At 41.9% G+C, this 14,951-nt stretch overlaps 2 protein-coding genes across 2 annotated transcripts in view; one reads left to right on the top strand and one right to left on the bottom strand.

Moving 5' to 3' along the window:
• LOC146566783 (DIS3-like exonuclease 1) overlaps nucleotides 1-14,541 on the bottom strand; it is a 30,422-nt gene extending 15,881 nt beyond the window's left edge. Inside the window, exons 1-8 of the mRNA XM_085286449.1 lie at nucleotides 12,641-14,541; nucleotides 10,742-10,870; nucleotides 9,116-9,237; nucleotides 7,516-7,683; nucleotides 5,765-5,843; nucleotides 5,481-5,654; nucleotides 2,545-2,714; nucleotides 1,149-1,310 (exon numbers count right to left, since the gene is read on the bottom strand). Of these exons, the coding sequence (XP_085142575.1) occupies nucleotides 1,149-1,310; nucleotides 2,545-2,714; nucleotides 5,481-5,654; nucleotides 5,765-5,843; nucleotides 7,516-7,683; nucleotides 9,116-9,237; nucleotides 10,742-10,870; nucleotides 12,641-12,665 (1,029 nt within the window). The 5' untranslated portion in view covers nucleotides 12,666-14,541. The remainder of the gene's footprint in view (nucleotides 1-1,148; nucleotides 1,311-2,544; nucleotides 2,715-5,480; nucleotides 5,655-5,764; nucleotides 5,844-7,515; nucleotides 7,684-9,115; nucleotides 9,238-10,741; nucleotides 10,871-12,640) is intronic.
• On the top strand, nucleotides 12,727-14,540 carry LOC146566784 (serine/threonine-protein kinase pim-2-like). The gene is made up of 4 exons (XM_085285814.1): nucleotides 12,727-12,906; nucleotides 13,922-14,102; nucleotides 14,189-14,359; nucleotides 14,449-14,540. The coding sequence occupies exons 1-4, from the start codon at nucleotides 12,727-12,729 to the stop codon at nucleotides 14,538-14,540; spliced, it is 624 nt and encodes a 207-aa protein (XP_085141940.1).
• Nucleotides 14,542-14,951: the final 410 nt, after the last annotated feature.

The following is a 14,951-nucleotide window of genomic DNA, read 5'->3' as shown; positions in this document are numbered from 1 at the left end:
TTCCTGGACTTTGCCGTGCGCATTAAAGAGAACGGAAACCTCAACATGAAGTTTACTGGAAGCCCACACACATGGACCAGTACCTCCTGTTTGACTCCCATCACCCTCTGGAACACAAACTTTGAGTAATCAGGACCCTACACCACCGGGCAGAACATGTTCCCTCTAAGCCTGAAGGAAAAAAGAGGGAACACACACATGTAAAGGAAGCTCTTAAAATGAGACAAGACTCAGCTGTCAGAAGACATAGTTTGAAAGAGAAGTAAAAGAGGCATCTATGTCCACTGTGAGCGACCATCTTTGAACAGAGGCAGCGGCTTACGACACCAACTGTCTGCCATCTATAATCCAGTTTTGAGATCCCTTCCCAGACGCTTCCACTCACATCCTGGGCCATCTGACCTCAGGAAATCACATGATAGGCTGGGGCTAGGATTCACAGTGGGTTCACCCGAATACTTGGCTGATTGTGACCCACACCCATTTTCACACCTTGGCTCGTGTGATTAGGTAGAGGATCATTAGGGGGTCCATCTCTCCTGGGGGACACTCCCATAGGGCTTAAAATCTGGGACTCTGCACCTAGAACTGAAGAAACCTCTCAGATGAGAGGTGAAACATCTTCAAGAAAAAGTCCAGACTCTTTTTTTCCCCAAGCTTTTGGTATATGGAGCTGCTAGGGTTCTTTCACTGCTTGGTGATTTGGTAATAATGTTTTAATAATGTCCAGCTGTTTTTGGACAATTCTGAAGCTTATTAATCCTTAACAATCAAAAACCTACATCCAAAGTACAACCAGAGCTGGGAATTGGTAACAAAAACATATTTTCTGAAATTACTTAACTTACTAGAATCCTGCAAGTTTTATCACACAGGATGAAGCAAATTACTCACCAAAGTATTTCCAAACTGTGTAGATGGGTATTTGCCACCATTTGCGTCAATTATGGTTGAATTTAACTGTTTAATTGCAATTTATAGACATAAAAAAAAAAAATCACATTTTATCATAATATTTATATTCACAATAATTGCTGATGGGTTCACAACAGCTAAATACGAAAGGTGAAACATACTATATAGGCTTGTGGAATTTGCCTTTTAGAGATGTAAAAACTTGAATTTATCTCTAACGTAGGTGCTCTCACCTGTGCGTCTGAGAAAGGAAGAATATGGATGCAGTTCTCTAGGAGGATGGTCTGGACCTCAGTCTCAAGCTCTCCAGCTCGACCCAAAACCCGTACACTATGGCCGTTGGGATAGAATGACGTGCTTTCCCATGAATCAATGCGCACCACAACTCTGTGGTCCTAGGTGAGGATGAGAAGACAGGGATAGAAATGAGACAGCACTTAGTAAACACTGGTCACACTATGAGACAAAAGCATAATGCTATAGTAACACTAGAGACTGGAGCGCAAACAAGATCGGTGTTGCTATGTGCAATGAATTTGCAATATTGTTGGCTTTGAAATGCTTCTTTGGAAGACGGGGACTAATTCTGCAACTACTCTCAGTCAGTTACTTTTATTTAAAGGGTGCAAAACACCAATCAAATGGTGATAAGATGGTCTGGAGATAGAGTCCTGCTTTTCAAGGCAATCACCTTGAAAGCGTTTGAAGGAAACGGTTTCCAGGGCCTAATCCGTGGATCGACTTCCTTCGAGGCGTGGACGTCTATCAGCAGAGAATGCACCTTCACCTATCAGCAGAGAATGTCCCTTAGTCTGTAACACAGTCAAATATATTCTCAAGTAATATTCAAGCATGCCATTCAGCGTGTTAGTACGAGCTCGGGAGCAGCTTGGGAGAACAAGAAAACAGAGACTGCTTCAGGTTGTCTTCCCAAATTGACTCAACTTTATTCACAAGTACAACAGTTTATATAGAGGGTAAAATTCATGAGACAGCAGATTATCAGTTTAAACCAGTACAGACCAAGATAAGTGAGCGTCTTCCTGCCCTTGGGTGAAGAAGCATCCTTTGTGTAGTTTATTAGTTCAGCTACAATTGTGATTATCTCAGCAACATATTTTCAAGGCACAAAACAAAGAGTTCTTTCATTAGTGAAATCTGAAACAAACCATTTGGCCTCAACAGGCGTCTAAAAGATTAAGAAACTAATGTAGCTGAGGGAGTGATCTCTGTGGTATTTCAACCTTGTACCAGCCTGTGATTCTCACACATCAATTCTTGGGTCAAAGAGAAAAATAACTAAAACAAAGGGGCCTTATTGAATGACAGAGTTTTCCTGCATAATGTCACTATAAAACAATATCCAGTAAATGCTACCATGGTACTAAAATACCTAACAGCGTTCATCCAGAGGTTGACAGTGTTGTATTCTCAACCTTTGATCGACCAGTTGGTTGCCGTAACTACTTGTAATTGAACGCTGAATGCAAAATATTCACTGCAATCACTGGAAAAGCAGCGTTTTTTCTTTGTTACAAGGCAGGTGCCGTCCTATTTTTACTCATGTGACTAAGCCATAATGTACATCATGAAAATAAAATCAACCTATAGATGTAAGTCAAGTCAGACCTGCAGAGCTTCAGCCTGTTGAGTACTGATGCGGATTTTAGGAATACGCTGGTCCCAAGGTATGGTCAGTATCCGCTGGGAATTCCTGCTCTGGGACTGAATCCCATCCCTAGTGGGGAAAGTTACCACGTAGTCTCTCCAGTTCCTCTGCAGGATCCCTACAATACGACCTGTGGGGTTAAATGTCAGACATCAGTACAGAGAGACATTTATGGAGTAAGTGAGGATGGACTCGATGATTGCGGTGTAGAATTGCATCATCGTCCGTGTTGGCAGGTTGAATTTCTTCAGCTGCCTCAGGAAGCACATCCTCTGCTGAGCCTTCTTTATGACGGAGGTGACGGAGGCTCCCACTTCAGGTCCTGGGTGATGGTGGTACCCAGGAAGCGGAATGAGTCCACAGAGGTGATGGGGGTGTCAGTCAGGATGATGGGGGGGAGTGGGGCTGTGTGCTTCCTGAAGCCCACAATAATCTCCACTGTCTTCTGGGCATTCAGCACCAGGTTGTTGTGGCTGCACCAGGACACCAGACGTTCAACCTCCCTCCTGTAGGCAGACTCGTCCCCGTCCGAGATGAGTCCAATAGCGGTGGTGTCATCTGCAAACTTGATTAGCTTGACAGACTGGTGGGTGGAGGTGCAGCAGTTGGTGTACAGGGAGAAGAGCAGAGGAGAAAGAACGCAGCACTGGGGGGGAGCCGGTATATACATATGTACTACATAATTACATATGTGTTCATTCATAGTTTTGATGCCTTCAGTGAGAATCTACTATGTAGAAGTACCAGGCCATGACAGAAAAACCACTAAAAAAAAGGCGTGTCCACACTTTTGACTGGTAGGGGCTTCAGGTGTGCTTAGTGAATACCTCAGGCACCAGAAACCCAAGAAAGAGGAGCAAGAAGAGGAACCATCATGGAAGGACAGGATCCTGCACAGTACCACCAACAGATAAAAGAACTAGCTCACATCCAGAAATCCTACCAGTGGCTGGACTGGACTGAAATAGAGCACAGAGGCACTAATAATGGCAGCACATGAAGCCATAAGTACAAGATCCATAGAGGCTGGGGTCTACCAGACCAGTCAGTCAAGACCCCAGATACAAGCGTAAAGATGCCCCTGAGACAATCCAGCACATAACAACAGGGTGCAAGATGCTAGCAGACATACATGGAACGCCATAACCAAGTGGCCGGCATAGTATAAAGGGAATATCTGTGCCGAGTATGGCCTGGAAGTCCCGAGGTCAAAACGGGAGACGCCCCTTAGTGTGATGGAGAATGACCGAGCTAAGATGCTTCGGGGCTTCCAGATACAGACGGACAAAATGGTGATGGCTAATCGGACATAGTGGTGGTGAACAAGCAGAGGAAGACGGCTGTAGTGACAGATTTAGCAATCATCAGGAACATCAGGACGAAGGAACATGAGAAGCTAGAGTACCAAGGGCTCAGAGAAGAGCTTGAGAAGATGTGGAGGTGACGGTAACAGTGGTCCCCGTGGTAACCTGAGCACTCGGTGCGGTGACTCCCAAGCTAGGCGAGTGGTTCCAGCAGATCCCGGGAACAACATCTGAGATCTCTGTCCAGAAGAGCGCAGTCCTGGGAACAGCAGAGATGCTGCGCAGGACCCTCAAGCTCCCAGGCCTCTGGTAGAGGACCTGAGCTTGAAGGATTGACCGCCCGCAGGGGGGGGGAAGTTTTTTGTCCTTAGGACCTCGTGTGTAAAAATAATAACAATAAGAAGGGTTAACAATGGTCAATTGCCTCCAGTTAGATTAAAATGTATTTTATGTGTTGCATATTTTTTATGTAAAAACACAGGGTGTTCCCATTAGCCAAATTAAAAGTGTGACAAGCTAAAACAGTATTTTTGCACCTGAACTATCCCTCCCTGTTCTAGGTCTGCCACAGCTGAAAAGATTATTGATTATTTGTGCGAGTCCACGTGTATAGTTGCAGGAGTGTTCCTCGCCTTTTGAATACTGGGCCCTGAGTTGTGTGCTTAATTAATTAGTGTTTTTCTTTCTTTCTCTCTTTTGTCATTTGCGAGGTTACACTGGCAAACTTACGGGGCCCCGTCTGTCTCTGTTCTGTTGTGTTTGGTAAAGGGAACTGTATGTTAGTGGAAGCTCAGGATGCGTTCCCTGCCATTTGTGTCTCCTAGACTTAAAACTTTCTTTTGTATTGGACGAAAGAAAAGGTGTCAGACGTAAAAAAAATTCTACAGAAGATGAACAATATCTGCCATGTCATTAAAAAGCAGGAAAAACCAGCAAAGACGTGACACAGAACCTGAGAGATGCATTTGGCCCTTGAGTTGTTCGACGAAACTTCATCGTTATTTGAATCTCTGGAAATGTGGCTGTCAAGAAGCTATTCCCTGACGAATGGAACCATGGAGAAGAGGTTCAGTTGTGCCAAATTACACCAGAACTGTAATAAAAATCAGTAGCAACTTTAAAAAAAGTTTAATTGTGAATGCCTGTCCAGAAAATAGCTTCCAAATGTTATTTCACCCAAATATGTTCTTATAATGTTGCTTCATGCAGGTGATATAAACAAGAATGGTGAATGGACTAATTCTTATACAGCTCTTTTCTACTCTCACCCAATCACCCCATTCACACAAGCACTTCCTTCTATGCGTTTAAGTGCTTACTAAGCAACATTCACACTCACTATACTCCAATGGATGCATCGGAGAGCAACTTGGGGTTAGTATCTTTCCCAAAGATACTCGGCTTGCAGACTCGGGGAGCCACGGATCGAACCATTCATGTGGTTCGATCAAGATGCTTCATTGTTTTCATTACTTATTTGTGAGATATCCTGAACATATTTTAGGCAAATCAGACAGAAAATATAATACACAAAATATCATTAAATACAAAAATAAATCAAATGTGAATGAATGGAGTACAAACATTCCCACCTGTTGGCAGAGGTGTACTCTCATTGTCCTCTCCAGTTTTTTCATCCCCATCAGTCAGGGCTGTGTCCCTCCCTCTCCACTCGTTCTTGGGCAACAACTCCACCACAACCTCGTCCCCATGCACCGCTCTGTTTCGATTTTTTCGACCATACACAAGCACATCCCAAGTCAGATCTAAGATGGATAGGGGGGGGTCAAAGTCGGGAGAAGAGATCAGAAACGTCTAGCAAATATAAGTTTAATGTGTCTGTTCCACCTGTTTTGAAAATGTAAGGCGTTTTCACCTGTGCTCTTGTTTGAGAAGTTCTTCGGCCTGACGAAAGCCTCGTTCTGTGCCCGATGCTTGTTAACATTCAGTGTACCCTAGTAAAAAGGAATGAAACAAGACATTTACTCTTCTGCCACTGAGGTTGTGTTAAACAATCTGGTGAAAAACTCCACTGCCTTCTCTTTGTGACATCTCCATACCTGCTCAGGTACAGTTGGGGAAATAATTATCACTGCTGAATTTGTAGGTTTCCTCAGTTACAAAGAAAGAACAATTATTCATGTTATTTCTTTAATGTTAGTTTCATTTAATGGAGAGCGATAGAATATCAACCAAAAACTGTCTGTGAAGGTTCTCAGTCATCCAGGTCATCGTAGTCAAAGGAGCTTGCAAAGAAAAGCGTCTGGACTTCTTTAAGTTGCTTGAAGACGTTTCACCTCTCATCCGAGAAGCTTCTTCAGTTCTAAGGTCAAATGGTGGAGAGTCCCAGATATAAACCTAGAGGGAGTATCCCCCCACAGAGGGACAAAAGGACCCCCTGATGATCCTCTAATCGCCTGAGCCAAGGTGTGAAACTGGGTGTGGGTCCCAATCAGCCAGAGTTTCGGGTGTGTTCATTGTGAAACCTGGCCCCACCTTATCATGCGAATTCCTGAGGTCAGATGGCCCAGGATGTGAGTGGGCGTTAAGGCGTCTGGGAAGGATCTCAAAACTGGATTATAGATGGCAGAGAGTTGGTGTCGTAAGCCCCGCCTCTGTTCAAAGATGGTCGCTCACAGTGGACATAGATGGCTTCTTTCACTCCTCTTTCAAACCATCTGTCCTCTCTGTCCAAAATGTGAACATTGGCATCCTCGAAAGAGTGACCTTTGACCTTTAGACGCAGATGTCCATCTGCCTCAGGAAACTCTTTCTCCCCATCGTCACCCTCTGACTACTCCACTTGATACCAAGAAAAGTCTTACCACTGGCAACAAAGGTCTCTACCCCAAATACTAAGCCATGTTTTGCTTGGGGACTCACTGAAAGTAACTTGCCAATCCCTTTATGACTTTTTAAAATAATAATAATAATAATGATGTGTTTTTTCTGTCTCTCTCCTTTAAAATTAAACTGCAAGAAAACTTAGAGACAGTTCATATCTTCTTCATTCAATAACAGTCCTGCTCTTCATCTCATTTTCTTTATTCGTCAGCCCCTCAAATACTCCTACCTCCTCAGCACACTCCCTACACTCATCAGTGTATTTCGTTAGTATAGATTAGTATATGTATTAAAGGTACCTGCAGTTTCTCTGAAAAATGAACAGGCTTAAAGCTACTAAAATATTTAAACGTTGTTCCTGCAGTTGTTTTAAACTCGTGTTTTAAAGAGAGATCCGGTATACTTAAAACAGGAGTTAGAGAATTGTGGATCAATATGTTTGTCATTGCACAAGATGATCAGATCTTTAGCATGAATGCTCACCTCTGTTTTCTACACACACACATCACTGATCACATCACATGCTCACAGAGACACATTCACATACACACACATCACATGTTCACTCTTGCAGAGACACACGTTCACATGTGCGTGTCTTATCTGTCGCATCATTAATGTTGATGTTTGTGTGACCACTGAAGTTAATAAAAGGGCTTTGAGGGAAGGCTGGAGTTGGGCTAAGATCAGATGAAGACCTTCTCCCCTTGCAGCAAGTAAAAGAAAGCGCTGAGTCAGCGGGGTTTGAGCGTTAGACCCAACAACAGGTTGGTACATTTTTACCTGAATGTAACGTTCAGACTTTATACCAGCCTCCAGGACTTCAGCGGGAAGATGTTCGGGAAACTCTTTCTCCCCATCGTCGCCCTCTGTCTCTTGTTGTGCCTGAGAAATGGAGCTAAACAGTTCATGGGCTGCCTGCAGATCTGACCAGAAGCTTTGCAAATAATCCTGGCAAAGGAAAAACACACAGGTCAAGAAATAAATTACTTCAGTTGGCCTTCTTAGTTCCAGTAACATCCCTTCAAGGGCCTAAGTTTTGGATCCTCTTCCACTTAACCTTATCAGGTTCGAGAAAGAGAAATAGAGTAAAATCTTTCAAATTCACCTCAAATCAACAGCCAGCTGCTTAAACCTTTTGATACAGTTAGACGTCCTCAGTATTAGTATTACAATAATAGTTAAATAGATATAAGAACTGGTTTCAGAATAAATAAAGCGAGTTTTTGGAATGGGCTTCCCAAAGCAACAACCTCAACCCTGTTGTTAATTGTTGGACCGTGCTTAAACGCCACGACCGTTTTAGGAAACCAACCAATTTAAATGAATTCTACCAATTCTGGTTGAAAATCTCTGTTTTCAGTGACCGAAAACGCCGTTTACGTGTGGACGAAAGGCGCAAACACATAGAAAAATCTGCGTTTTCAAAAATACCCGGGTACGTATGTTTGGATAAAAATATACAAATCTGGCAGCAATGTATCAAAAATGTATCACAATAGAAAGCGATGTAATATTAATTTCACGGCTACTAGCATGTACTGCTCTTTTTCCTTTAAATAAACATCAGACTTGATATCAGTCCTTATTGAGCAATGAGTTTACTCTCTGACCGACTCGTGTTTGCGGCGTTCCAAACACGTTGCCAAGAGGGAAGATGCAGAGTACCTGTGAAGCCAAACATATAATATCAATACCCATAACATGGCTAAAGGCTGTTTCTAACCTCTCTTCTTTACTTTAACTGTCATTTATTGACCATTTTAAATGGCGATACCAGTGTATCGACAAATAGGTAAAAAGTGTAACTGTTTTTTTCTGACAGAGCTCGGATCAATCAGTGCAATTACAAACAAGGCTGTGACCTTCACCTTTAGCGAAATTCTCATTTACATACTAGTTTAATAGTTTTCTGACTCATTGTCACTGTGTTTTATACAACCACAGCATGCTTGCTAGGCTGACATGAATTGAAAAACAAAGTGCAGCTCTCCGTATGTAAACAGACTAAATGCCACATATATTTACATTTTGTCACTTAACCAAGAAATCATGTGTAATGACCGAAAGTTTGACAACAACCACCAATTTCACTTCTAAGTGAGACTGTTCTAATACTGCTGCCAAAAATGTAAGTGTTTCAAAAACCCATGCCTGCTACATGCTACAATAGTCCCACTGAAGATTAGTGAAATAATACAGACCAACCAACTGTTCCATCATATAGGCTCCAACACAACGACTTTAACACAAAGAGCTGACTTTCAGTTTTAGGTGTTCAAACCACGTGTTTCTCTAAATGCATGATGATAAATCCCTGTAAGGTGGCTACATATAAGAAGCCGATATAGAGTAGATGGTATTATAAAGGTATTTCATATACCTGGACGGAGATGACGTACACTCCAGACGTCAGGCTGCTGAACTGAGCTACGGCCTCAGGATCCTCAGTGATCATCACTATATTCATCATTCCTGCCAGGTGGTTGTAGTACCACACTGCAGCTGAGTACACACACACCCACACACACACACATTAAATGAACTCACAAGTTTAGCATAAGATGCATGAAAGCAAATTGCCCGCTAAAGCAATAATCTTTAACATATCCCACTAAGTTTTTGCTGTTTTGTAGGTGGAAGTTATGATTTCACACTACTTGTAATTCAAATGGTGCTTCCACAGAAAGAATATAAAAAATAAATAATTGAGTGCCTTATCTATATAATAAACACATTTCATGAGAACACACTGCACTTCTAGCTTCATTTGTTGGCACAACATAAAAGTTTGTCAGATCGTGATTAACATTACAACCAAGTCTCTATTATTAAAAACACTCATTAAATCCTTTTGGTGCTTTTCTCTATTAAACTGGTATAAATATTAATCACTTTTAAGCTGCCATTCACAAGTCCTCCTGACTTCTTTGTTCCTGCACTTGTTTTCTACCTGAAGTGGAGGAAAAACATTTTTGAAAATGTTAAAATGACCCCTTTACCCATTGAACCCCTATTGGGACAAAACACTATGAATGCTCGATTGACATCTTAGCCAGTACGTGTGCTCTAAGTGCCATATGCATCTGCACCGCTGGCCTGTTGCACAATTTGAAAGAAAGTTCAAATGTAATGTTTACATTTTTAAATCTCCCAGATGAATTTTGCACACGTGTGAACTATACATTTATGTCACTTTCACAAAATATTTTTTAAACCCAGAGACTTAACATTTTTAGAAACACAATTTCCTTTCAAGAGTTGCTGAGCAGAAGTAGTCAGCAGGTGCAGTCAAAGACATTTTGTGTGATTGGATGATTATCAGGATGTCCTAAAAGCATCATTTGAAAAACCTTCAGTTAATCCAGTCCAAGAACAAAAGAACATATTTCTCCCATACTGGCTTCCCTGTTAAATCCAGAATTTAATTTAAAATCTTCTTACACAGAAAAGTCTTGAATAATCAAACCCCTTTTACACACCCACTTTACTCTCAGGCTGCGGGCTTATTTGTGGGGTTTACAAAAGTAGAATGGGAGGCAGAGCATCAGCCTTCATGCCCTTTTTTGTAGAACCAGCTTCCTATTTGCACACGGGAGACTGACGCCCTCTCACTATTAAGATTAGGATTAAAACTTTCCTTTTTGATTTATAGTTAGGGCTGGATTGAGTGACCCTGAATCCTCCCTTAGTTACGCTGCAATAGGCAAGATTGGGGACTTCCCATGGTGCAAGTATTTCATCTTTACTGAAGAACTGAATATGTTTTATTAGCATAATCTCCATTATAATTAATGAGATTTACAAATTTCACCTAGTGAAACATGTAACGTCACACTTTGACCCAGAAAAACAAAATGAAGTCAAAGAAGTATAAGTAGAAGAAAAAACATGACAAAGAGGAAAAAATGAGAAAGGAAAAGACTCTATAGACTCTATTTCTATGCTACATGTGCTGCAGCAACTTGACTGTACACTTCAGTGAGTGTGGTAAATAATGAGCACTGACCTGGTCTGCCATTTTTCCTGGCTCTCGCCCTTCTCTCGTGGACAGTAAGAGTACTTCTGAAATTCATTGGCAAACAGCACGCAGTCGTGTCGAGGGTCTTTGACAAGGGTTTGCAGCCGCTTGTAATATCTGCACAAACGCACATTACAAAAACAAGTACATTCAATAAAATCATAAATTACACTCAAGAAAGCCTCTCATTAGTTTGGGAGAATGGTGGGGATGTTAGGAGAACGTTAACCCTGAAGCACGAGGGAGAAAAAATAGACCAACGTATGTTGACTTTTCCTAACATAATTTATGTTCCTTTGTTCATTTTGGCTCATTTTTTAAATTCACTCTTGTTTGTAAAAATCAAAATAAAACAAAGACTTGTCTGTCAGATAATATGCATTAGACCTAAACATAAGATCCTGATCTGAAATTATTGAAAGAGGATGACACCTGGCTTTGTTATCCTTTGAGTTTCACAATAAAAGCCCAGTTGGTGAACTAAAGCAGCAGATTGCTTTTTTCTGAAACATGTTGACTATGTGTGAACACTATACTGCACTAACTTTAACGTGGCACATTTCAGAGTACATGTAGTAGCTGTTTCACACTAAAAATGAACACTTGTACTGATCAAACAGATGAAATAAGAAATAAAGGCCTACAAATGCCCCGATCACTAGTTGAGTTAATATAGATGATGTATAGAAAATTCAGCGATTCTGCAAAGTGAAACTGCAAAGAGAGTCCACGATGAAGCTTTTTTCTCTTTGCTGTGTACGTTAAATTCAATGGAAAACAGTAAGTAGTGATTCAGTATGACAACTCTGTATGTTTCACCAGATGTCCACCTAACGCTATCAAAGTGAAGCCTCATCACATTAATGATGCAACACTCTAAAATGGCTGTGTGAGCACAAATCAGGAATAAACTGGACTGAAACCCGAGTTCACGTGGGACTTCTTATTTACAGTGCTCATCAAGTTTGTCCAAAGCGCTCCTGCATGTTTATGCTGGACACATATTTCAAGTCACAGGCTGCGTCTCTTTCAGCTTTGTCAGCAGAGCTCTGATATAATGAGGCTGACCCCTGGTCAATGTCTACAGACATGTGTAGCTAGGTTAAGCTGGGCACACAGCTAACAGCTTGATTATGAATGCAACTCAACATTTCAAACAGAGCATCAGAATGGGGAGGAAAGTCGTTTAAAAGACTTTGAGCACGGCTGGTTACTGGTTGCAGATGAGCTACTCTGAGCATTTCAGGAAGCAGGTGCCGTGTTTGGGGATAGTTAACAACGCAGACAAGTTGCATTCATTTTAATGACATCACCACTAACTGCATTTTAAGACATGCAGTTAGTGGTGACAGGTTAATTGGAAACACTAAATTGCCCATAGGTGTGAATGCAGAAATGCGAGTGTGAATGGTTGTGTTAGTCCTGTAAGACTGGCTGACACATACCCAGGTACTTATATTCAGGTGAAGAGCAAAATGAACATTTAGGGTACAGCAGAGAGTAATTTGTGTGACAGCTGTAGTAAAACCCAATTTGTGTTTGTCTGTTTAGGTGACTTCCAAGCAAGATACGTGGAGGAGCACCGGCTTGGAGAAGGAGGCTGTGGAGCAGTGTTTGCTGGCTACCGCATAAAGGATCATTTACCAGTAAGTGTTCAGATGGTGGTAGTAAGACAGGCAGTAATGCAGATAAGGGATAATATCGTAAGCTGAGATGTATGCTGTTTTACACCTTTAATGATGTCATACTGAGGAAATGCTCATCAATGCCCTGTGTCTTTTAGGTGGCCATCAAACACATCCCAAAGGGGAAAGTGTACTGCAAAGTGAAGGTAAATGTGCAAGACTTGAATTGTTTTTACATTAGTGGATTGCATGCAGCGTTCACCTGTGGAACGTCTGTGCCTCATCATCCACTTTGTTGAAATATTTCAGGATGATAACGGGAAGAATGTGTCAGTGGAAGTTGCCATCATGCTGAAGCTTGCAGCTGAAGCAGATGGATCAGTGGAAACATCAGCCCCAGTGTCTCTGTTGGAGTGGTTTGACTTTGGCAGAGAGCTGATCCTGGTGATGGAGAGACCTGTCCCCGCTGTGGACCTGGATAAATACATAGAAGAAAATGGAGGATTTTTGCCAGAGGACAAGGCCAAGGCAAGTTGACTTGCCTTAGAAGAGTCTTAGACTGTACATCATTCAATCAAAGCACAGAGTATTAGAGAAACATTAACCCATTGATTGATTATTGTCTTTTTCATCGTTTCCAGGTAGGGCTGGGCTATATCATACCATTCACGGTAATACCGGTGTAATTTTGGGCAACGATAGGAAAATGAAATATCGCGCTAGAATAGGTAAAACGCGCATGCGCAGTGCCTATGTTTACATACGCAGATGGCGGTGACGCAGAAAGAGAAGAGCAAAAGTGGATCGTTGAATGAAACGGATGAACCAGAACTGGTTTGTAAAAATGCTGCAACTTTAGTGGTGTGGAACTGGTTTAGCTTTCGTCCGTCAGATACACAACAAAGCACGATTTTTGGTAGCGCATGCTAGCGGGCCGCCGTTATTACCGTGTTGTTTGGAAAATACGGCACACTTAAAATCAATCCTTTGATTTTTCTGAAACTCGACAGTGCCCCTTATAATCCCGTGTGCCTTATGTATGAATTCTGGTTGTGTTTACTGACCTCAAAACGATTTTATGTACACGGCGACTTTGCTAAGCTACAAAGCCGCACCGCTCGATGGATTGTCGGAGCATTACGGCTATCGTAGGCAGGCGCCTCGCGGAGTGATACGTACTGCACCTCAACGTGATATTACCGTATTGTGTGTGTATAACCTCTTTTTAAGCTTTGTGGATATTTTACATGGTTATGCTGAGGATATGTCGGCCAATTTCCACTGGAAATGCCTTTTGGTTAAACTGTCAGCGAGGAATTTGCATTTGCACTGTTACATTTTTATATAACTTTAATGCACATAAAAAAACAGCTGCTTGTTTAAGTGAAAATACATTTATGGGGTTTTTTGCACTAATAAAGTTGTGGCGTTGTAAAGTATTTTGTCTAGTGTCAGTTATATCGTCAGTTATATCGTTATCACAACTTTTCAAATGTATATCGTGATAAATATTTTTGGTCATATCGCCCTGCTCTATTTCCAGGTCATTCTGAAGCAGCTGGTTGATGCTGCGAAGCACCTGGAGGATAAACACATCTTTCACCGGGACATCAAGAGTGAGAACATTCTAATTGAGACCGGCTCAGATGTACCGCGTGTTCGTATCATCGACTTTGGACTGAGCTGCTTTGTTAAGGAGCAGTCGCAGTACCGCGTCTTCTATGGTAACATATTCTGCTCTTGCTCTTCACAGATGTCACAATTTTCGCCTTTTGTTTTAGAAGAAATTGCAATTGTGTCTGTTTATTAGGTACAGAAATTTACTCCCCTCCCGAGTGGTACGGGCGCAGTTGCTACAGGTGTGGACCCACCACGGTATGGCAAATGGGAGTGGTTCTGTACGAAGCGCTTCATGCCGGGGACTTTAACACCACGAGCTTCCTCAAAAAGCGCCTGAAATTCAAAAGACATCTGTCCAAAAGTAAGAAAACGTCACACTTCAAGACTGACTGATGGCTTGGACCACTGGAACTATCATCTTCATGTTTTTTCTCTTTCCTTTCTTTCCAGACTGCCGGGATTTCTTGGACGCGTGTTTAACCAAAGTCCCGGAGACGCGGCCGACGCTGGAGGAGCTACAGCATCACACTTGGCTGAGATAAGCCTATCTCACACACACACACAAACACACACAATTCAGACGTTATCATTTATGTGTGATGTATGAATTACCTTTCTTTTTTTCAGGAAATAATTTTTTTTAATTGGCCCACTTTAAATTTCAGTGTTTTGGAATTCCTGTAACCCCCCCCAGCCATCCCAGGAAAGGGGATCTCTCTTTGAATGGGCTTTCCCGGGGTTTCTTCCCGTCAGTCTGGCCCCCCCAGGGGAGTTTTTCCTCGTCTTCATAGAGAGCTTGGGCTGGCTCAGGAGCTCCATCAAAACTGTCTTTATTTAATTACTCTAATGTAATCATATACTTTAAAGTAATCAAATAAAAGACAGTAAAAATCTGAAGACTTGAAGTAAACTTCCATTAAAATAAAACTTGTTTAATTCATCTTTGCTGAGGA

Source organism: Mchenga conophoros, linkage group LG9 (genome assembly GCF_057382185.1).
Source record: "Mchenga conophoros isolate Kocher_MC1m ecotype Shallow Benthic linkage group LG9, M_conophoros_male_GT1.1, whole genome shotgun sequence".
Taxonomy (NCBI): Eukaryota; Metazoa; Chordata; class Actinopteri; order Cichliformes; family Cichlidae; genus Mchenga; species Mchenga conophoros.
The sequence above is the reverse complement of the archived record's forward strand: the minus strand, read 5'-3'. Positions and strand labels throughout refer to the sequence as shown.

What these genes read in the sequence shown, in the direction of transcription:
- LOC146566784 (XM_085285814.1), top strand. Translation starts at nt 12,727, where the DNA reads ATGCTGAAGCTTGCAGCTGAAGCAGATGGATCAGTGGAAACATCAGCC. An exon ending in TGCCAGAGGACAAGGCCAAG is followed by an intron (nt 12,907 to 13,921) that starts GCAAGTTGACTT and finishes CTCTATTTCCAG; the next exon opens with GTCATTCTGAAGCAGCTGGT. An exon ending in GCAGTACCGCGTCTTCTATG is followed by an intron (nt 14,103 to 14,188) that starts GTAACATATTCT and finishes TCTGTTTATTAG; the next exon opens with GTACAGAAATTTACTCCCCT.